Source organism: Rhinolophus ferrumequinum, chromosome 8 (assembly GCF_004115265.2).
Source record: "Rhinolophus ferrumequinum isolate MPI-CBG mRhiFer1 chromosome 8, mRhiFer1_v1.p, whole genome shotgun sequence".
NCBI classification, from domain to species: domain Eukaryota; kingdom Metazoa; phylum Chordata; class Mammalia; order Chiroptera; family Rhinolophidae; genus Rhinolophus; species Rhinolophus ferrumequinum.
The window spans coordinates 94,812,090-94,836,331 of NC_046291.1; the positions used below are offsets into that span (position 1 = coordinate 94,812,090).

Sequence of the window (24,242 nt, forward strand, 5' to 3'; positions counted from 1 at the left end):
TAAGAGAAATATTGCCACTCTAAGAGAACTCAGGCAAACACCCTGGACCCCTGAAATATTAATTAAGTCACATAAAAAATGTGTCAGCTGTTTCACAAATGGAAAAACAGAGGGGATTGAAAAAAGTTTTTAAGAAGGATTACAGTTTTCCCCAGCTGAATTCTTAATATTTCCCCAGGCACTGGAGCAATGTGAAGTATTCAGCATTCCCAATTCACTTGGATAAAATAGATGTAAAATGATAACAACAAAGGCCCATATTTTTTTTACAGTGTTGCTGTTAAGGAAGGAAAAAAAAAACACTCTATTATATGTTGGGTTTCCACATTAGATATTATTGCAAAGACTTTGTTGTGATCCTTTCGTTTGGTACTTAATTTGGAGCTTAGGGTTTGGTTATGGACACCAACATCTCCATTCATGTTTTACAAACATCTTGAAGTAAGATTCTCTTTAACAATACAAAAAAAAAAAAAAGGAGGAAAAACAAAGAGTCTTTTCTGGAAGGTGCATGTAGAGTGCAGATAGGCTCCTATTGGCAGATGGGGAACTGTGTGATCATCTCAGAATATAGTTTTAAGGACACCAAGAAAACTGAATATATCTTCTATTATTCTCTTTCATAGCCTCTCTAAGCCACTCATAAAGATTTCTTAGTCTGAATTGAATAACCCATTTTCTAGAAGAAAAAGGAACTAATTAGCACATTTGCTTAATTTAATATTCTTAACAGCCTTGCAAAGTCCATATTTTTCTCTATTTATAAAATGGGGGAGGCCAAACACAGAAAGAGTATGTACCTGCTCAAAGGCATATACACAGAAATGAGTTGTTTGACACCAAAGATATGCATGTTCCCTCATAAAAAAGTGTGTGTGTGGGGACAAATGGTGGCATTTACATATATAGTAAGACTGTCCCTAACTTCACACACGTCATATATTAGGCATGAACTGGGAGGGGGGTGTATATGTGTGAGTAGGTGCATAAGAAAGGAGACACCAATTTAAAAGGAAGATAATGTTGAACAGGAAGTTTTCTTTCCTTAAAAGTTGATGTGAACTTCCCTGTGGTTCCTGCTGTCCTGTACTTTCTTTTTCACAGACCAAGTTCACTCAGAAAAGTGTCTCCTTCTGGTAGGGCCATGAAAACCACCCAAATACCTGAGCAGATATTGGTAGGTAGATATTCAATGCCCTCCCCACACTCATTACTATCTCCACTAAGCTTGAACCCCCTCCTGGTAGATTTTTGTGACCTCACTTCATTCAGACATGTATGCACTTGAACCTTTATTGAGACCCTTCAACACAGCAGAGCCAAGGTCAGTACAGGTCGACGGTGATAAACTTGGCAAAGCTCCCTACTCTGAAGGGCTAAGCTGAAGAGAGCACCACAGGATCACATATTGGTGGGAAGGAGGTGAGCACTCTGTGCCCGGGGAGACGGCAGGAGGAGTGCTTAACTCTCTCCAGGGTAGAGCCGGAATTCAGGAGGGTGTCCTAGAGGAGATTATCCTTCTCCTATGTCCTGTGAATGTGTGGAAGCTAGGCAGGTGAGGTGTGGGAAAAGGGCGTCGCCAGCAGAAGGAAGGAGCCACCGACTCAAGACACGGATGAGAGAGCATAGGGTCAGATGTCAATCCATAAGGATTCAGGCTTGCTAGAGCTGTGGCTCTGCAAGTGTGCTCTCTGCACCAGCAGACTTGGTGTTTCCAGGGAGCCTTTTAGAAGTACAGGCTTTTGGTCCTTACTGTAGACCTGCGGAATCAGAAACTCTGGGCTTGGGACCTGCCACCTGTAACACTGATGTTCACTGAGATTTGGGAAGCTCTGCTAACGCACAGGATGCCAGGGCAGGGGGAGTAAAGGTGTCGAGGGCAGAGTGAGGGGCTTTATGATGGACAGTCCTTTAAAAGTAAAATAATGCAGATTTCAATGGAGAAATAATTGTCAAAATATTTGAAGTAGGGCAAGTACATGGTCAGGTTTGGTTTTTAGAAAGAGATCTCCGATTTTTACAAAGTTCATTTGTGTTACATAGTTGTTTGGTCAGCCCACATTCCAACCCTGGCTACCCATTCTACCCCTTCTCACTGGGGTTACCCAGTTTTATTTTCTCTTAAAAAGGTAGCGAAGCCCCAGTATGACCCTTTTGGAGTTTTGTGACATTTTTCCTTTTCCTGACATCAATATATTGTGATTGCTCATCGGAGCTTCTTAACTCATCAAGAAAGCCAACCAGGACACAGCCATTAGGAATTTACTTCCTGGAGTGGGCAATTCCTCCCTCCTTCTCAAAATTTATTTTTAGGATCTCATTATTTTAAACTCAATTCAATTCAATGTGTGGTTTGTTCAGATAGTCATGCATTGGCAGATTTTTCTAGAACATGAAAGATAGGCCAGCTGTGGACCCAAGGAGTTTTCTGGATAAGGGAAGTTCCTACATCTCAGCTCAGAAACCTCTCCTTTTAGCCAGAATGCATCCAACACGCACTACCCTCTGTCCCAGCAGTAGTTAGAAATGTCCGTGCTGGCCTACTTCGCACTGGGCCCATAATTGCTGACCTAGCTGTCATAGCTTGTTTTCTGAGGAAAACAGAATTCTGGAGGCATATTCTGCCACGTTTGATGGATGTTGGTAGCTTGTCAACAAACCAGCTGAAAAAGGTCTCCACTGAATAAAAGATTCCTCAAGTGAGCTGAGAAGAGTCCTTGTGTGGGCCGGTGACACAGAGTTTGCATTCTCACAGGCTGGAGAGACAAAGCGCAAAGTTGACAGGAGAAACTATTGATTCACACTGAGACAACCAGTGTATCCTACACTGAGTCCCACTCAGACTCTTCGGCTGTTCAGAGTAAACATGATTCTCAGTAGAATTACAGTTTGACACCATCCCATACTACACTGTATCAAAAAAGATGATTATTCAGACCACACACTTGCACTGAATATTCAAGGTCTTAGGCTAACAATACACAAACCACAAAGGTTTCCACACTCAGCTCAAATTTCACAGACCCTCCACCAATTCTGTGACTTTTCCAGGCCTTATTAGAAGCTCATGATAACCTTAGATGAACTAGGCAAACAATGTAAGTTTCCAAAGCTAACTGTGACAATTCCTAAAAATAGTTTATCTTGTTGAATTTGTGACATTTCTGGGTATGACAGCAAGTGATAAAACAGGATAGGTGTCAAGCAGACAACGTAGAAAAACAGTCCAAGTCCAAAAAAATCAAAACTCTGAATTCCAATTTTAACTTCAGCAGATAGTCACTTTAGCTCTCACAGTGAAACTTGCCTGCTTATTATAATGCTTAGGTTTTGGGGATATCTTAGACTTGTCGACATCTCTGAGCACATTGAAAATTTGTAGTTCAACTGGACTGCTCATTAACTACAAAGATTATGCTAAAATAAGCTACTCATTTTAAGGAACTTCCATAGTAGCAGAAATTATTTCACTTGTATTTTCTTAAGTTCATTGACAAATATTGGGCATATTCTGTATTCTTCAGTCACTGTGCTGAGCTGTGAGATGCAAAGATGATTGAGACATGAGTCATTCCACTCAAGAACTCGGATGCAATAACATTAACATGGTAGATTATTCACTTTAGTAGAGTAGGATTCGACAAAGGAAAGCATAATTATAGTCCCTGCAATTTATTACCAAAATAGGGACTTGTGAGACCGACCAGAGGAGTTCTAGATGACCAAACTGGGACAACAGCACGGGTTAGGACTGCACCAGGCAAGCAAGATGTACGGTCACTCTGAGAGAAAGGTGCAGAGTAGGCAGGAAGTGAAACATGGCCACTCACCATTACTAAGGAGCAGATAGGGTAACAGAAGTTTGTTCAGAAGGTGGTGTTTCATGACTCTATTCAGGAGCTCACAGAAAGGATGGGCAAGGCAGAGGCTGACAGTGAGCGCCCCACCCTTGTGGTAAACATAGCATAACACAGTTATGAACTGCTTCCTGCTCAAACGGCTGTCGGCCACGACACACAAGTGCCCCCGGAACAGTGTTTGCACAGTGAGAGGCATATACGTAGCAGTGTCAAAACGAGGGGAATGATTTGCTGTTTTCCTCCCGAAAACTGGTTACTATTTTTTCTGAAAAAAAGATTTACCATGGTTTTGTGTTTGGGGGAAATTGAAAATTCTTTGTTAAAGATTCTACCTGGGCACAAACTACAGAACTTATTGCTGGAGGCCAGTGGGGAAATAACAGTAAATCACTCCAGTGATCATTTCAACAGGGAGTAAATGTAAAACAAAATGTAAGGCCTTGACATTGTGTGGAAACCCACTGCTGCATAAAGTAGTTAATCTGACTATTAGGTTATTATTTTTAAGGTTTCCTTTAAAATCACCACCATTAGCATATGGGTCCTGGGAATCAGAGCCATATAGTCGGTCAAAATCACACACATTAATCCATCGGGAAGAATAGTTCTGGATTTTCCCCTCCTCTCCTGCTAGCCTTACATAAGACTTGGTGTTCTCAACCTCTACTATAAGAATGTATCTATCTGCTTTTTGCAGCTGCTAACAATTTTTGAGTTCCTACAGTGCAAGGATCGTTTTATTGATTTCTATCTCTCCAAAGCCTAGCAGAAAGGGGCTACTGAGGAGTGTTGTTTGTCTATTGAAGGACTTTTCAGCTCCTCAATCTTTCAGAAAAGTTGACCTAAAATAGGACATCAAGCATTTTTTTTAATTTAATTTGAATCTTTTCTGCACATACATATGTATGTTCACAGAAGATAATTTTTAGATATTCCTATATGAACTAAAAAAAAGAAGAGTAGACAGATTCCATTATTTCATTAACTCAATTTAAAAACATTTCTAGACCTCAATTTCCTCATTAACACAATTAAGGAATTGCAACAAATGATCTTGGTGGTTTTTTCGGCTACAAAATGCTATTAGAAGAACCACCTGAAAACCAGCTGAACAGAAGCCCTATATTTAAGGATATAAAGAAGCCACATTGAGAATGATAGGAGGGACAGAGACAAGGAATGAGCAGACTCCACTCCCATATGTGGTAGTTAAGAAAAAGAGGGACATCTTGGCAGCAGTTTCCCCACCTGAAGAGTGAGCGGTCACAGCCCCAGGGATCCAGTCCTGGAGGGATCTCCAGCCCAGGGCTCCAGTGCTGGGAAGAAAAGTTCCTAAAACTTCTGGCTATGAAATCCAGCAGGGATTGAGGCTGAGTGAGATGGAGGGCTACAGGGTCCCAGGTGTTCCTCTTAAAAGGCCTGTGTATGGATCTACTTGCTGACAGACTCACTCGTTCTGATTCCAGCACTGCGGCAATAGCACAAAAGACACCAGGGACATACAGAGAGAAACTGAATTATCTGGCTTCAGGGCAAGGGATGGAGGGGCAGCTCTCTCCAGAACTAAAAGTGCTGACAGGTGCCATTTTTCCTTTGTTGAGCCCTCTTCCCACCTAGCCTGCAGACACAGGCAGCCTCCAGGTCTGAGTCTCCATCAGGCTGGCTAACACCATTCACCTTACCCAGGTGGTTCCATGAGACCCCGCTCCATGCAACTTGTTGGCCCACCCAAGCTCCTTCCAGTGTCTTTTCCAAACACACAGCCTATCTTGGCTCATGCTGAAGACTTGTCTAAAATCTCTCAAAAGTTCCCAAACTACAAACAAGCAGTGTCTGGCTTCAGTGTGCCCTGCACCTCTCTCTAAGTTGCCCCAACCCCACATTAGTGGCAGCCAGCCTCATTTTGCAGCTTAGCGTCTCCCAGGCTCCTCCAAGTCCAGCACAACTGACCCCATCTGCAGATCACTTTGTAGCTCATATCAGGTGTCCATGGGTCAGGCATCATCTGACCTTGGCCTGCACCAGAGCCCCTCCCTAAAGGCCAAAGAATCAACACACCTGGTGTCCAGCTTTGGACCATACCAGAGCACCACCCAACTACCTCTACAAATGACACACCCAGATGGCAGACTGGGCAGGAATCAGAACCCTGATAAAGTGAATCCTGGTCCCTGGGGTTAGTCCCTGCCCAACAGCTCCTCCACTGTAGCAACAGCCAGTCCTCACAACGAATAAGCCTGAGGATCAATATTGCCCATTGATGTGCCAATAGCAATCAAAGTCAGTACAATAGGAGGGTACATATAACTCACACAATGGACGCACTAGGAATACCCAGCTCAGGTGGCCAGGGAAAGTGTGTCAATGAGCCCACAAGACCCCTACTAAATAAGGTCACTCTACCAAGACCTCAAGATGAAGCAGGTGTGCCTAATAAATATAAACAAACATAGAGAATCAGCCAAAATGAGGAAACAAAGAAACATGTCCTAAATGAAAGATCAGAACAAAGCACCAGGAAAAGAAATAAACAAAATGGAGACAAGCAATCTACTCGATGCAGTGTTCAAAACACTGTCTATGAGGATGCTCAATGAACTTAGGGGAAAAGTAGATGAACTCAATGAGAACTTTAACAAAGAGATAGGAAACATAAAAATGCACATAGAAAACATACAAATGACATGAAAAACCAGTCAGAAATGGAGAGTATAATAACTGAAATAAAGTATGCATCAGAGGAAATCAAAATAAACTGGATGAACCAGAGGACTGAATCAGCAATTTGGAAGACAAGGTAGCAGAAAACACCCAGTCATAACACCAAAAAGAAAAAAAAATAATTTTATAAAATGAGGGTAGCTTAAAGGGCCTCTGAGACAACATCAAGCATAACAACATTTGCATCATAGAAGTACCAGAAGGAGAAGAGAGAGCATGGGACTGAAAACATATTTGAAGAAATAATGATAGAAAAGTTAGCAAACCTAGTGAAGGAAATAAACATACAAGTCCAGAAAATGCAGAGAGTCCCCAACAAGATGAATCCAAAAAGGCCCACACCAAGACACCTCATAATTAAAATTCCAAAGGTTAAAGACAAAGAGAGAATCATAAAAACAGAAAGAGAAAAGCAGTTAGCTATCTATAAGGGAGCTCCCATAAGACTGTCAGCTGATTTCTCGATAGGATTTTTCAGGTCAGAAGAGATTAGCATGAAATATTCAAAGTGATAAAAAGTAGGGACCTACAATCAAGATAACTCTACCCAGCAAAAGTATCATTTAGAATTGAAGGACAGATAAAGAGTTTCCCAGATAAGAAAAACCTAAAGGAATTCATCAACACCAAACCAATATTATAAGAAATGTTAAAGGGACTTCTTTAAGAAGAGGAACAAGGAGAAAAAAAAGACCAAAAATATGAATAATAAAATGGCAATAACTACCTACCTCAGGAATATCTCTGAATTTTTTATAATAAAGCTGAGATTGATTAAGAGTTAAACCAAAGAAGGCAAAAGGAGGGGCGATATTGTAGTTAGAGGGATTGGCATATACAAGGCCAGGAGAGAGGAAAAAGCATGACATGATAGAGGACAGAAAGGAAGGCCAGTAGGGCTCAATCTCAGACAGGGAGGGGACATTGCTAGATGCCAAGGCCAGTGAAGTAGGCAGAGACCAGATCTTATAGGGCCTGTTCTTTTAACACAAGACTTTGGTTTTGTTCATAACTTCAAAAGCCATTGAAAAGTTTTCAGCAGAATGTGTCTCAAGTCTTTATTTAATGATGATCCTCTGACTGTAGCAGAAATGATGGACTAAAAGAAAAGAGTGAAAGTGGGCTGTTGAGTTAAAAATTCAAGTGATAGAAGATGTAACTGAACTAGGCTGGTGAATGTGAATATGAAAATAAATAGACGTATATTTTTGTAATGATTTTTGAAAGTAATACCGATAGTACTTGCTAATGGATTTGCTGTGGGAAGTAAGGGAGACAAAATAAATTCAAGAAAGATTCTCACACCTGGTTTGGGCAACTGGTAGTATTAGATTGGTCTTTGCAATTATTTTTAACCTTTAAACTACAATTACTTTTGCACCAACCTAATATCTATTGAGATAAGGAAGACCACAGGAAGAACATACTCATTGTGGTTGGAGGGCACAAATGGATTAAGTGTTCCCTTAGGGATGTGTTAAATTGGAGCCAATTATGACATAGCCAAATTGTGATATCAATGAGAGAAATAAATATATATTTTTAGAATTCAGAAGAAATATTTGCCTCAGGATACAAATTACTTTACTAATCTAAAAGTTACTTCACCTTTATAAATTTCAGTTTCCTTTTTTACAGTACATAAGAATAGTAATTACTATCTTAAAAGATTGTAATGAGTTTTGGAGAGTGTATTACACCATATTGTGCATACTAAATGACAGTGGGAGAAAGGGATGATGATGATGGTGGTGGCATTTCATATGACAATCACTAATTCAATGATGGAAAAGATGCCACCAATAGGAAACATACTAGTTCCAAGAAAAGAATTGCCATTAATCACAACTCAGAATGATTCATCTCCTTTCCTTATCTGTTTTTCATTTGTATATCTACAAAAGATTAATTATTTTATACAATGCTATATTGACATCTGTAAGTATGCATCTTTATATCACCAACTCAGTGATGTAGCAGGACCCATATCCTTTATTTACTTGGTTCACCAGCATACAGTCTTTGGCCAAAAACTGATCAATTGATCAGTCTTTATAACCTAGGGAGGGAGGGATATTTATTGCAATATTGGTAAGGAATCACTAGGCAAGTCTGAAAACCATCTGTTAGGCAGGTCATCAGGAGAGGCAGGCTAAAAACTATTGGGTAGAAATGGCAGTTGCAGTGACAGGTGGGATTTCTTCTTCCTGAGGGGAACCTCAGTTCTGATCTGAAAACCCTTCCACTGACTAAGTCTGCCTCACCCACGTTATGGAGCATGATCTCCTGTATTTAAGGCCAATTGACTGTAGACCTTAATTGCACCACAGTAACACCTAGATTATTGTTTGGTTGAGTACCTGGGGACTATAGCTTAGCCAAGTTGACACATTAAACTGACCACCACATGTCTAAATGCCAATGAAATCAGTTGCAGTGTGAAGGGAGGTGAGCAGATTTCTCAATCTAGTAACTAAAGACAAGTTTTGGAAAGAAGTTATTCCTTGAAGAGGAGGGAAGAGGAGAAGGAGAGGGAGCTGCTAACTAGGGCCACAGGGCTTTTGTTGCTTTTGCTTTGTTTGACAGATTATATAGCATAATTCTATGCTTACAAAAATAAAAAGAATAACCCAGTAACAAAGGGACTATGATGATGTTGAAGGGGAGTTTTAGATCTAGAGGATATGCTAAGGTGTTGGCTTTAGATAGATAGTGCAAGACTGTTTTTTTTTTTTTTTTTTTGGTCCAAAGGCAAAAAAAAACACCACAACACAGGACTAGTGATCAAAGATTATAGAGGGTCAGTTTGAGGATCATCACAGAGAAGGACATTCTGTGTCTCAGAGCTCCCAAACGTGGTTAACTTCCCATCACTAGGACTATTTACATGAAGGTAATTTACCCTCTTAGAGGGTGCACTTATTAGATGTGAGCCCTACCTGGTAAGGAGTCTATGTAGGACTGAACTATCTCAAAGTCAGAAGCTCTTAGTACAAGAATTACGCTTTAGCAGATCCTTGAACCTCCTCATATTGTAGAAAAGTTTGCAAGTCACTGTGGGCACATTTATTAAGAGAGGGTCCCTTGATGCCATCAGATTCTCACAGGGATCCATCATCAGAAAAAGTTAAGCATGTCTATCTAAGGTCTCACACAACCCTACAGTCTGTTATTTAACTTGATGCTACGAATCTTCCCAGCACAAGCACAATGGCATGAAAAACAAGGACAACAGACTGGACTGAGAGAAAATGAAAATATGAGGACATGTTAAAGAATAACGGAATTATTACAACAAAATAGATGGCTGAAGTAATAATATAAATAATGTATTTTTTTTAATTTCAGCATGAAAGTCCATGCTTCACTTAAAAATTAACCTCACAGTAGTGACAACTGACATCAAGAGATGAGATAACACCTCTTGGCTATTGTAAAGAATGCTGCAATGGCTGTTATGGAAGGCAGTGCGGAGGTTCCTGAAAAAATTAAAAATAGAATTACCATATGACCCAGCAATCCCTCTTCTGGGTATCTACCCAAAAAATCTGAAAACATTTATACATAAAGACACGTGTGCTCCAATGTTCATTGTAGCTTTGTCTACGGTGGCCAAGACATGGAAACAACCAAACTGTCCTTCGATAGATGAATGGATAAAGAAGTTGTGGTATATATACACAATGAAATATTATTCGGCGGTAAGAAAAGATGATATAGGAACATTTGTGACAACATGGATGGATCTTGAGAGTATAATGCTAAGCGAAATAAGTCAGACAGAAAAAGCAAAGAACCATATGATTTCACTGATATGTGGTATATAAACAAAAACAACAAAAGAACAAGACAAACAAATGAGAAACAAGAACTCATAGACACAGAAAATAGTTTAGTGGTTATCAGAAGATAAGGGGGTTGGGGGGATGGGAGATGAGGGTAAGGGGGATCAAATATATGGTGATGGAAGGAGAACTGACTCTGGGTGGTGAACACACAATGGGATTTATAGATGATGTAATACAGAATTGTACACCTGAAATCTATGTAATTTTACTAACAATTGTCACCCCAATAAATTAAAAAAAAATGCTGCAATGAACATGGGGTTGCATATATCTTTTTGAATTAGTGTTCCAATTTTCTTCAAATAAATACCAAAAGTGGAATTGCTGAGTCATATGGTATATCTATTTTTAGTTTTTGGCAGAACCTCCACACAGTTTTCCATAGTGGCTGCACCAATTTGCAATCCCACTAATAGTGCACAAGGGTTCCCTTTTGTTCACATCCTGGTCAACACAAGTAATTTGTTGACTTTTTGATAAAAGCCATTCTGACTTGCGTGAGGTGGTATCTCATTGGGGTTTGATTTTCATTTCCCTGATAATTAGTGATGGTGAGTATCTTTTCATGTGCCTCTTGCTCATCTGTATATCTTCTTCAGAGAAATGTATTTTAATGTACTTGGACCATTTTTTGATCAGAATGTTTATTTACTTACTTATTGTTATTGAGTTGTATGAGCTCCCTATAGATATTGGATATCAAATCCTTATCTGGTATATAATGCATTCTTCCATTCAGTAGGCTGTCTGTTTTGTTGATGGTTTTGCTCACTTTACAGAAGCTTTTTAGATTGATGAAGTCTCAGTTGCTTATTTTTGCTCTTGTTTCCCTTGCTTGAGGGGACATATCCAAAAATATATTACTCAGATTGAAATCAAATAGTTTACTACCTATGTGCTCTTCTAAGAGTTTTATGGTTTCGGGCCTTAAATTTACAATGGAATATTATGCAGCAATTAAAATCAATGATATATTGCCATTCATGACAACATGGATTGACCTAGAGGGTAATACGCTAAGTGAAATAAGTCAGACAGAGAAAGACAAATATCATATGGTTTCAATTATTTGTGGAATCTAAAAAACAAAACAAAACAAGGGAACAAATAAAACAAAATCACACTCGTAGAAACAGAGACCAAAGGGATGCTTACTAGAGGGGAGGGGGTGGGAACAGATGAAAAGTTGATGAGGCATATGGTCAATAATATTATGATTCGATTACACGGTGACAGATGATTACTAGAATTAGTGGGTGATCACATTTTAAGATATAAAAAAATGCCGAATAACTCTATTATACATCTGAAACTAATATAACTAATATTAGTTACAATAAATACAATAAATACAATAAACTAATATTGTATACTGATGATAATTAAATTTTAAAAATAATTAATTTTAAAAAGACAGAAGAGGTAACAAGAGAATTGGGATGCCCCAGAGGGTATGAAGCATACACCCTTGCAGATGTTATGTGCTTTGTGATGGAAGTGCTAGAGTAGAAGGCAGTCTCTCCTTGGCCTAATGGTTTGTTGGTGCATCCGTTCTAAAACAAATCTTTTTGGAAGGTCTTGTGCAAGACAAAGACCGTCATTTCACAAGTAAATCACTTCTGTGTAGGGCTTCACTCTTAATAAATACTCTGTGTTCATATCTTCCCTGAGCTTGTGAATATTCAGTTTTCTAGGTTCCTATCCCCATAAATCATAACCCAGTATGTATAAGATAAGGCTAGGGAAATGCATTTTTAAAAAGCAATCCAGCAACCAACAGTTTTTTGTTTGTTTGTTTGTTTTTCTATATCTCTGAGTCTTTTTCTGTTTTGTTTGCTCATTTATTCTGTTATTTAGATTCCACATATAAGGGAGATCATATTGGTATTTGTCTTTCTCCATCTGACTTATTTCTCTTAGCATAATATTCTCAAGGCCCATCCATGTTGTTGCAAATGGTAAGATTTCATTCTTTTTTATAGCCAAGTAATACTCCATTGTATAAATGTACCACAGTTTCTTTATCCAATCGTCTATCGACGGGCATTAGTGGACACAATATAGTCATGGGGATATGAAATACAGAATGGGGAATGTAGTCAACAATGTTGTAAAGATTAGGTAGGGTGCCAGATGGGCACTGGACTTATCATGAGAGCACGTCATAGACAGTGTAGATGCCTGACCAATGCACTATACACCTGAAGCTGATGTAGTATAATACTGTATGTCAACGGAAAGTAAATATGTGTATATATAGTCACAGGAGGTGGAGTGTAGCATAAGGAAGATAGTCGATGTTATTGTAACAGTTGTATAAGATGTCAGAGGGGTAGTAGCTTGGGGGGTGGGTTATTACTTTGTGAGGGGTGTAAATGTCTAACTATTATGTTGCTTTGTATACCTGAAACTAATTTTAATAAAAGCATTCTAGATGATTCTGATGCAGGCACTTAGTTGATCGTACCATGGAAAACAGTATAAGCATGGAACCCTTTAGGTACTCCTAATAACCAAAACTAGGAATCTACTGAACCAATTTACATAATATTAATGTGATAGTGATCAAACGTGATTATTCATTAGAGTTCGTAGCATATAAGCAGGAGATGTCACTAGTAAGTCAGAAAAACAATTTCTTATTATGCAATTTTAGATTTAAATCCAACCTGCAGGGGACAATTATAGGGATGGAAGCCTTTCTTATATAATTTCAACCTTATTCTAGAGCAATTACCAGTTCTACTCATGTTTACAACCTTCCTTACATGTAAGATGGGCTCTACCTTTAAATTCAGTACAAAAAACTCACACAGGAAAGAATGAATTGCATAATTCCAGGAAACAAGCATTCCATGGGTTACCAGGGGTAGAAATGTTCCTTCTCCTCCTCTTGGAGAAAAATGAACAGGAGGAACTTTTTCCCCCTCACAGCTCTGAGGAAGGGGATAACTTCGTAACATACACCGCCCTTCTGGGAAAGAACTGCGCTTAAATTATTCTTTTACTGCAAGTACGAATGGCAGCTCAAACTTCAAGAGCTCTTAATTTTGATCTTTTTTTGGTTGTCATTATTACCTGACACTTCCACGCTCCTTCATGCCTAAGTAGAAGAGTTTTGTTTTTGTTTTTGTTTTCTCTCTTCTCTGAGTTAAATTTTACATTTTCAAATGTTCATAGGTTATTCAAGTCCAGAAATAACTTTAAAACAATTGAGATTGCTATTCTCAATGTACAGAAACTGGTACTATGTGGACAGTCCCCTCACAAGCACACTTGTATTCATGGTCCATGTGGGTACTTACTATAGGAGCATCCATAGACCTCAACTCTCATGCCAATCTTTCCACTTGGATTCCATTCCAGGGGCACAAAGCGAACAAATCGTGCTCTCACTGAGTGCAGTAACTTGTGGTGCATCACGCTGTCAGCATTCATGTTTCCTGCAAAGGTCTGCAGAGAGAAGAGGAGGCCCAGTGAGGTCTGTGACACCTGGCATTTCGTTCACATACCAGAGCTCAAAGAACATAGTGGAAATCCACAGATGTTATTCCACCAAATCTTTCAGAGAAAATCCTCAATTTCTCAGATATTTCAAATGAAATCTGACTCAGGTGGAAATTCTTCATTATATGCTTTTTTTTCTCCTCAGAAACACTGCACATTATTCTTTAAAAATCCCCCAGTTTTATCAATAAGTCAATCCTAGCAAGTCATAAGACTTGACACCTAAAAGTTTTACAAAGTAAATAGCACAATGAAGTTTTGATATTCCTAATGTTCACAATTATTGTGGTATGAGAGAGAACCAAAAATCTCCTCTTAGAAGAAAAGGCTTCTTTTGAAGTAATTGTTAGTGTTAATTGGGGTCAGTCACTATGCTAAGCACTTTCCATTATTACAATTTTACAGATTAAAAACAAAATGAAGTAAAACAAAACAAAACAAAAAAAGTGAAGGTGAGATAGAAAAAGTGGAGAGGATAAAAAGTCTTCAAATTATCCAGTTGGTTAATAATTGATCTAAGATTCCGTTCAGGGTTGTCCTATTCCAAAGCCTACGGTTTTTCTACAGTCCCACATTCTTCAACTATTCCCTTGTTAATCCTTACAAGAGGTGTAATTGGAGGCTCTGGTTTTTATGTAATTCATTTTCACATTTCCTTCTGAAGTTTAAGAAAAGAAACACATAGCATGGGAGCTATTGAGTACACTAAAATTATGCCTCTTAGCCTTCATTTGGATGATTTCTGGAGTAGAAATTTTTCTACAGATGGAATACAAAGTCTCATACCTATTTTTTCCCCATTAGAGTAAAATATACATAACACAAATTTATCATTTTAACCATTTTAAATGTATAGTTCAGTGACATTAAGAACATTCACATTGTTATTCAACCATCAATCACAACTCTTCATCCACAGAACTTTTTCATCATCCCAATTATATCTGATCTTTAAGACTGGATGTCAGCTAGCACACTGATTCTCTTGTTTCATTATGAGTTATCATCGGCCTTCTTTTCTGACTCAAGTATTCATAGATAAACCCTGCTTGCTAATTAATGTCCTTCAAAGCCAACCAATAAGATCCATTGATTTCTCAAATGGCCAAAGTGAATGCCATGCAAAGGATTTATCTATTTAATGATATCCATTTTCAAAGATCCAAACCTTAACCTTGGTGTATCCTTAAAATACTCATGAATTTAGGGTGCCTTGAACAATATGACATTTCTGCTGCACATAAAAATGCATTGGCTAATAACTCTGACATTAAACAATTGATATAATCACTTTTATATATCTCAAAATGGCTTATGAAGAACTCACTGCCTCTTTTGCAGCTGTACCTGCAGCAAAACCCATGTGTAAGAGGATGACTTGGTGGAGAGAAAATTCCTCAAGATTCATTTCCCACATTTCAGTCCACGCGTTTCTCAAAGCTTTGGCCATTTTCTCTTCATCCAAACAAGAATATCTTTATTTGGCAGGCTTATTCTTCATATGTCCTGCTGCCAACTTTAGCAACTGGCACAGGTATAAAATTTCCTCAATCCTTTACTCACTTAAGAAGGCCTCTTCCCTGCGGAGTTTAGTTCTTTTTAAAATTCATCTGTGCCCATACTATTTTGCTATATGAGTTTGTTGGAGTTGCAGGGGGTAAATGGTTCTGTGGTTTTGCATTGTTTGGATGGAGTGATGGCATTTTATGTTTTTCTATAATCTAACTGGGGGTCCTCCCATTCCTCTGGATTCCCTTTAACCATGTGTGCTACAGCTCACCTCCCAGCATATAGTCTCTGGGTCTGCAGCATCTTTTAATCTAACTGAACTTTCGATGGTACCTTCCTCACACTGAGGGTGATGGAGTGTCCTCTCCTGCATTCTATGTGATTTTAAGATATATTCTTAAACAGATCTTGGTTGTCTAATTCCAGATAAAAGTCTTATTTTGTTAACTTGGACTCCTTTATAGGATCCCTTAACTCAAGTACTCTGTGCCCTGATGAGGGGATCCTGCATTCCCATCAAAAGGAGGCGGCCTCTTGGCATCATTACGTACCACTGGACAAGCAACTTAATCCTCTGAATCTCACTGTCTTGCAGTCTTATGATCACAAAGTCTCACAGTCCCAAAGTTCTACTATCCCAGAGTCTTATCATTTGCAGTTTCATAGTTTCATAGTCTCATGTCCAAGCAGACCCAAGACCTCACAGTTCTGAGAACTCAAAGTATACAATGTATGGTTCCACCCATCCCATCCCCACCCCTGGAGCTACCATGTTTCCCCAAAAATAAGACCTAGCCAGACAATCAGCTCTAATGCGTCTTTTGGAGCAAAAATTAATATAAGATTCGGTCTTATTTTACTTATAGTATTTTTATACTATAGTATTAAAATAAAATAAAATAATATAATATAATATAATACCTGGTCTTATATTAATTTTTGCTCCAAATGACACATTAGAGCTGATTGTGCGGCTAGGTCTTATTTTTCAGGAAACACGGTAGCAGCCTAAAATCAACTCAGAAACATTTAAAGGTAGAGCCAGATTGAGTCTAAAGGAAGCTGAAACCAAACTCTCACCAAATTCTTCTTCTGACAAGATCAAAGACAATCCCCACTTAGCAATGAGGAAGTTGTAGGGTAAGATGAAAAGCAAGAAAGATCTCCTGACTCTCTTGGTGCCTGAATTCCAAGGCCCTGTGGGATGTGTTAAAGCTACCATCTCCCCAAAGCCAGCTCAATGGCTAAAGATAATTTAACAACAATAAGAATGACTCAGCTGTCATTCTCATTGAATGACAACAACAATGGACGCCAACAAATGTTAAAAGTAGAAAACTGTCAATCTAGTATTCCAAATCCAGCAAAAATAGCTTTTAAATCTAAAGTAAAAATAAACACAGCTTCATATAAATAAAATCTGAGATAATGTATTACCTACAGACCCCCACTGCTAAGGATTGTTAAATAAGTTCTACATTCTGAAGAAATTGATGTCAAAGATAGAACTTTCAGTGTACAGGAAGGAATGAAAAGCACTAAAAATGGTAAATATAATGATTATTTTCTTTCTTTCCTTAAACATTTAAAAAGTCAATACACAGTTTAAAGAAAAAAAATTGTGATCTTGATAACATATGTAGAAGTAAACATATGTCAATAAAACCACAAAGGATGAATTATAGGACAAATAGAATATATTACTGAAAAGCCCTAACTTTATATCTAAAAGGATATAATGTCAATTTGAGGTAAACTACAATCATTTAAGGATACATAAAAATCAAACGAAGAGGTATAGCCACAAAGGCAATAAAAAAGAAAGATGGAATACTGAAAAATAGCAAGAAAAAAGAAAAACAGCTATGGTTTAATACAAAATAAGGCGTGAAATGGGGGAAAAAGGAAATAAAAACAACAGAGGAGAAAAATAAAAATAAGTTTCACAATAGTAGACTTAAATTTACCCAATTGATGTTTACATTAAAAGAAAATTGAGTAAAACTTCACTTACATGGTACAAATTTTTAGGCTACATTAAAATATATATATATATGTGTGTGTGTGTGTGTGTGTGTGTGTGTGTGTGTGTGTGTATACACACAGATACACACACACACACACACACACACATATATGTATGTGAGTCCCATCTATATACTTTTTATGTGATACTCTTTTTAAATAATAAAGACATTAACAGGTTGAAAGTAAAAGGATGGCAAAAGATTACAAGCAAATAGTAGGCATAATAAACCTGTTCCTCTGTTAATGGCAAAGTAGGCTATATTATAAGATCCAAGAAACTTTCCAAAATTATAAAGGGTCAATTTATCATGAAAACATAAAAAACCTAAATGTGTACGGAACTACATTAGAGATTCAAAATATAAGAAGCAAAACATGACAAAAACAAAAAGGGAAGAAAATCCTCAATTTTAGTTGATTTTTAACATCTGTCAGTAATTAAGTGTGAAAAATCAGCAAGGATATAGAAGATTCAAACAACACTATAGTGAAATTAGCCTAATGAATGTTTACACAATACATCACTGACCAACTGCAGATTTTCCATTGTTTTCAAGTATACATGGAACATTCACTGAGAAACAATATCCTACATGATAAAATAAGTCTCAATGAAACCATACAGTTTGTTTCCTAACTGCAAATAAATTAAGTTAGGAATTAATAATAAATTATTTCGAAAACCCTCAAATGTTTGGAAGTTTACCAATACATTTCTAAATAAACCATGGGCCAAAGAAGAAATTATAATGGAAATTAAAATACATATGTATCTTGAATTAAATGGTGATAAAAACACTGTATCAAAATGTGTGAAACACAGCCAAAGCAGCCCTTAGAAAAAAGCGCATTGACCTGAGTAGTTACAAAATTAAAAATCTAAGCTTCCACCTCAAGAAGATAAAAACAGTCAAAACTGAACTCAGAATATTAGTAAATTGGAACAGTATTCAACAAAAAAAAAATAACAAACCACTGATATCTGCAACAAAACATTATGTTGAATAAAAGAAGGCAGCCATGATGAGTCCACATTGTGATTCCGTGCGTGTATCTAGAAGAGGAAGAACTGAGCTCTGATGACGTAAATCAGATCAGTAACTTTCTAGATGTTGGGGACAGAAAATGACTGCAGAGAATGTTCATCACTTTATTTGAGCATAATATCCTGTGAGACAGGAAATCTGTAGTATCTTTATTTTAGAGATGAAAAAACTTAGCTTTAGAGTTAAAATTGGGCCATAAGTAATAAATCAAAAAATTATCAAACTGGAACTGATTATAGAGATTCTGATTAAAGTCCAGTGACCCTTCTATTTCACTCCCATTATCAGACCCATATGCCAGGTTTCCCAAACCGACCAAATAAATTGCTGAGGCACAACGATAGCTACCATTCACACCAGACACTTACCAGACCCTGTGCATGTTTGAGTTCACTCCATTCATTATCAGCAAGGTTTTCGCCAGCTTCCTCACTAAAGGAAGCACCCCCACCCACACCCACACCCCCACACACAGGAGATCTTATTGTAAAGATGTTGCTAACCTTTTTTGATATCAGAGGGATTATTCATTATGAATTCCTACCAACTGGGCAAACAGTTAACCAAGTTTACTGTTTAAAAGTGCTGAAAAGGCTGCGAGAAAAAGTTAGACGAAAAACGACCTGAATTTTTCGCCACAAAGTCATAGCTCTTGGATAATTACAGTGCACCAGCTCACAGGGCACTGTCTGTGAGGGAGTTTTTAGGCAGTAAACAATTAACTGCATTGGAACACCCTCCCTACTCACGTGATCTGGCCCCCAAGGACTTCTTTCTTTGCCCGAAGATAAAGGGAATATTGAAAGGAAGACATTTTGATGACATTCAGGACATCAAGGGTAATACGATGACAGTTCTGATGGCCATTCCAGAAAAAGAGTCCAAAATTGCTTTGAAGGGTGGACTAGACGCTGGCATGGGTGCATAGCTTCCCAAGGGGAGTACTTCGAAAGTAACGGTCGTGATATGCAGCAATGAGGTATGTAGCACTTTTTCTAGGATGAGTTTGCAAACTTAATTGTCAGACCTTGTACAGTGAACATTTCTGAATTTGCAATGCATTTTACAATTGTGCAGCCAGTTAATACAATGTTCCCCACCTCACCAGAAAACCCTAGGAATTAGAGAGTTTACTTCTGGATGATGTTATATACACCACTTTTCAGAAGATTTTTGTGTTTATTTTTCCCTCACCCCACCTCAAGCAGTGTTATATTGAATTTGTGCAGAGGTCTTGTACTGTTGTCATGAGATAAATGTTATTATTATTATTTTAAAATGTCATGCATATGGTTCTTGACAAAGCTGTTCATTCATTTTGTCCCTATGCAGGAACACAGTTCAGAACTTAGTCTTTCTTTCCACATTTCTTCCCCTATAATTAAAGAAACTTGAGGATAGGAGCAGTTAAGTTCTTCTGTATTTATGAAAGTGAGGGGCGCATGGGAGGAGCCCCCAGGGGAGCTTCTTCATACTGAGCATGTGGGAGGATGGCCAGCAAATGAAAAATGGGCACCAGACTCAGCTCTCAGCTCCTTCCTCCTGGACAGACACTTGTTCCTTGGCATTAAGCAACATGGGGGTTTATGAATGGAAGAACCTGTGATCATAATGAAGTTGCTGATACTTTTCTCCTGCTTTATTAAGTAGCTAATGGAGACGGCAGGCACTGAGTGGCTAAGACAGCATCATCGCTGGCATCATCCGTGGAGAGCAGCAGGGTCTGGGTCAGCACCACCAGAGCCACGCAATGGATATGCCACATGGACTCAACCACACTTGACTTTGACTGGCAGTGAGATCACAAGCATCCAAGTGCCACACGGAAGGCATTATTAATGTGTCTAACTGCAGTCGGGGCCCAAAACAATAGGTGCAGCAACCAAATTTCATCTCAGGAACCTTAACAGGGAATATTCCAAATTCTCAGGGAGACTTCTATTTCAAGTCAGGTGCTCTGCCAACCACACCCCATTGCCCAAGGGGCCACTGTAAGAGCAGCAGCAGGGGGGGTGGGGGATGAGCACTGCTGCCAGTCCTAACCACCTGCTGGTGTGCTGTCATCCCCAGAGAAGCACTTGGACTGCAATTCCCTGGAGGATACAGATTGTATCCTATTACAAACTGGACTGTCCCACCCAGTGCATGGAACACAGCATATCGATCTTAAAGGTATGCTTACGTGGCATTCAGCAACACAAACCAAATCTGTGCAATTATTTGAAAATCAGTGAATTACAAACAGCATCTAAATGTTGCTAAGACTGTTACTCTCAAGTTGCTGAATAAGTGAGTGAGTGAATGAGTGAACAAAAATAACTTGGTGTCTCGGTTTCTTTCATCGGGAAAATGGTGAAAGTAAACTCTTAAAACAATAATGTTTGTAAATCTTATATTAAATATTGTATGCAAATGATACTGCACATAGTAGATTCTCAGCAATACAGGCAATACTGAGAGAGCGAGAGCGAGAGCGAGAGCGAGAGCGAGAGCGAGAGCGAGAGCGAGAGCGAGAGCGAGAGCGAGAGAGAGAGAGAGACCAATAGTTATTTTTTGTATAACAATATCTTTGTGGGAGAGAATATTCTGCAGGAGTAACCTGTTAATACCCTCAAGACCCATGCGAGGTATTTGTCAATCGTACTTAAACTTTCTGAAAGACATTCGAAGGGCTTACCCCATAACAATAACAACAAAAAGAGTGTGAACTCAAGCTAAGGAAGGACCAGCAGCCCATAGCTAATTACCAATACATTTTTTTTCTTATTTAATAAGATATTTTTAGTAAGGCAAAGGGTAATGAACATGCAAACCATGGAGTTAAAAGCTAAAGTTTATGAATCCACTCAATGTTTGTTCCAAACTGTCGTTCAGAGGGTACATGCCAAAATGGATTTCAGGCAGGCACTTGTCAAAAAGAAAATGGGAGAGGTAGGTGGTAGGCACTGGCCACTGTTGCTGGCTGACAGAACATTTACAATGATAGATTTTCTGAATTAAACTATTGAATACTGTTTATTTTTCTACTCAAACTTTTTTGTAGTACACTGCCTATTATATCTTTATAAGTGCATATGTGATACACATCTCTACATGTAATTTTATAAGAGCAGTTACTTAATTAGATTAGAAGACCACTCAGAACTTGATTGCTGTGTAAGAATGAGCCCGCCTCTCTATTTGTTCCTAAGAGTTGGCGAAGAGGATAACCGACCCATGGCACTCCCCGCCCTGCCTCCTTTGCCTGCTGTGAGCTCCAGAGTAGAGGCAAACTCACGGAGCCAAGGCAACAGTAGAGAAAAACTGTCATTCCTCCTTAATTCTGACCACGAGTTGAGTGGGGAACTCAGATGCAATCGTGCTGGGCACCTGCATTCATGTCCTGTTTCCTTCTCTTAGGAGCTGTGTGCTCTTACCCTTCGTAGGTCGTGGAACGGTCACCGCAGACATACTCCTTTAGCTCCCTCTGTCTCTGGCAGTGGAAATGACCTCCAGTAGATCTGAGTGCTTCCTAATTCCCATCCCAGACCTGACACAACCTTTATCACACATGTCCCTTTTGGGAGCAGTCAGTGCCCAAGTTGTCATTTTGATCCTAGTCTCCCTGTCGGGACCTTCCTTAGCTGTCAGTCATCTCCTGAAAGGTGGCTGGTTCGGAAAATGGAATTGTAAGCGACATCCTAATATTGGCCACTTTATGACTAATGTACCCATATTAAAGTTATTTACAATGCAAATCTTATCAGATAAACTCTTCACACACACTAACTGAAACCTCACCCTAACACATCACATGCATTGCTGCTTGTTCCCAGTGAAGGAATGCAGTAAGACTGGCCAGAGGAAGTTTCTGAGTAGCCTATGAAAGACTTCACACGGTGCCCTCAATTACATGCCTCCCCGACTGGAGGCTCCCGCGATGTCAGTGCGCAGCACTTGGCCTCAGACAGCAAAAGCTGGCTTCTCATAGGAGCAGCACCCCATGGCCACGGGGCATCCCGACCTCTACACCCAGTTCCCTCATCAAAAGGGATTAATTCTCACTTCCGCATCGCTTTCCTAGTTAGAAGAACCAGAGTATTTCTCCATACACTCTGCATTCAAACTGTTCCATCAATAATTCAAGCATAAACAAAATAAATAAATGTCAAGAGTCATAAACACCAAGGAAGGGCATTGGCAAAACTATTTTAAAGTAGAAATTGAAGGACTCTCAAATCACCATTTGTCTCTTCCCATTTAAAGCTTTACAACAAAGCAGCATTGATTTAAAGGAAGTTTCCGAATTAAGTTCCTCAAAACTCTTCCTAGAACAACAGAAACCTTATATATACAATTAGGCTGTCAGCTTCCCTGTGACAATTATAGTGTCTGGGTCACTTTTTACTAGAAAATGAAATATGATAAACTAATAATGTGGAAATCACATATATATATATACACAAACACACACACACACACACACACACACACACACACACACACACATATATACACATACATATATATGAACCTGGAGCTAAACAGAAATGTGTTTTTTTGTTCAGTGGCTTGGATGATTCAGAGCACTAATTATTCATGAAGACACTATGCATGTAAAGATACATATTTGTTTAAAAATGAGTCCATGCATGTGACAACAAAATCCTTCATTGCAATTGCTGTGTTTGTTCAAAGGCTCTGATTTTTGTGTGACTTCTGTGATAAGGGGTAATAAAGCAACTGTTGACAACAGTGTCACATATTTATGTTTCTATTTCTGTGCTAAGAGCTATAACACCAATACATATGGCAGCTCGACCATATGGCACACAACTGGGAAAAAAATGAAATACACACTGAGCAAAATCAGACATTTCACACTTCACTAAAGCAAAACAGAAACGATACATCCTCTCTTCTTCAATTTCTGAAAAGAGAAGTAGAAAGATTTCTGAATTTCCTTGTCAATGAAATGGGAACTAAGAAAGGGATGTGACAGGAGAGCCTGGCCTTCTGTTACAGGACCTAGAGTTAAGGAGAGACATTGCAACAAGGGGATGGGCCCAGAACCAAGAAGAGGCTAACCAGTGTGTGTGTGGGTAAAGCCATGGGGCAAAGGAGAAACAGTGAAGACCAGGTTGGAAGGACCGCAGAGATACACAGCCCGTTTCCGTGCACCGCGATGGCTTTAGCCGGGGATCTTGCCAACTCCGTTTCCCTCCCCAGCACAACCAACCCGCCCCTCTGGCTTTATTTTCCTTTCTAAACTCCTCTCACTTTGCTGCTTCTCTTTCTCCATGGCACTGGAAGCTCCATGAGAAGAGGCTCTCCTAGAATGACAGGTGAGGGGGCAGATGCCGCATAAATATTTGTCAAATGAACGAAGGAATGAACCCAGATTTGTGTTCATTATAGAATCCTATTATTTCTTCATGGAGCACCGTAATTGTGCTCCATAGAAATGTGAACATCAAAATGGTAATGAGAGAGCTTGATGCTCACAGCTTTTGGTGGACAAACTAAAGGTAAGCATTTTAAGACATTGTCTCGACGAAATGTCATTAGTTGAAAGGGGAATTGAAATCATACGACATATTGGAGTGTCTTCAACTACCACAGCTGACTTTAATGTTCTTAATTCCCAGACTAGAGCACTTCAGAGAGACAAATCATGAGTAAAGCTTCAATGTATATAGTTAGGAAACCTTGTGCTCTCCAGCCTATCAGAAACTGTCAGCGGA

General features: G+C 38.9%; 1 protein-coding gene across 4 annotated transcripts in view; it reads right to left on the reverse strand.

Moving 5' to 3' along the window:
- CNTNAP5 (contactin associated protein family member 5) overlaps nt 1-24,242 on the reverse strand; it is a 769,018-nt gene that overhangs the window by 418,276 nt on the left and 326,500 nt on the right. For all 4 annotated transcript variants that reach the window (XM_033111359.1, XM_033111357.1, XM_033111358.1 and 1 more), the window contains exon 4: nt 13,735-13,882. In XM_033111359.1, coding sequence (XP_032967250.1) covers nt 13,735-13,882 — 148 coding nt within the window. The remainder of the gene's footprint in view (nt 1-13,734; nt 13,883-24,242) is intronic.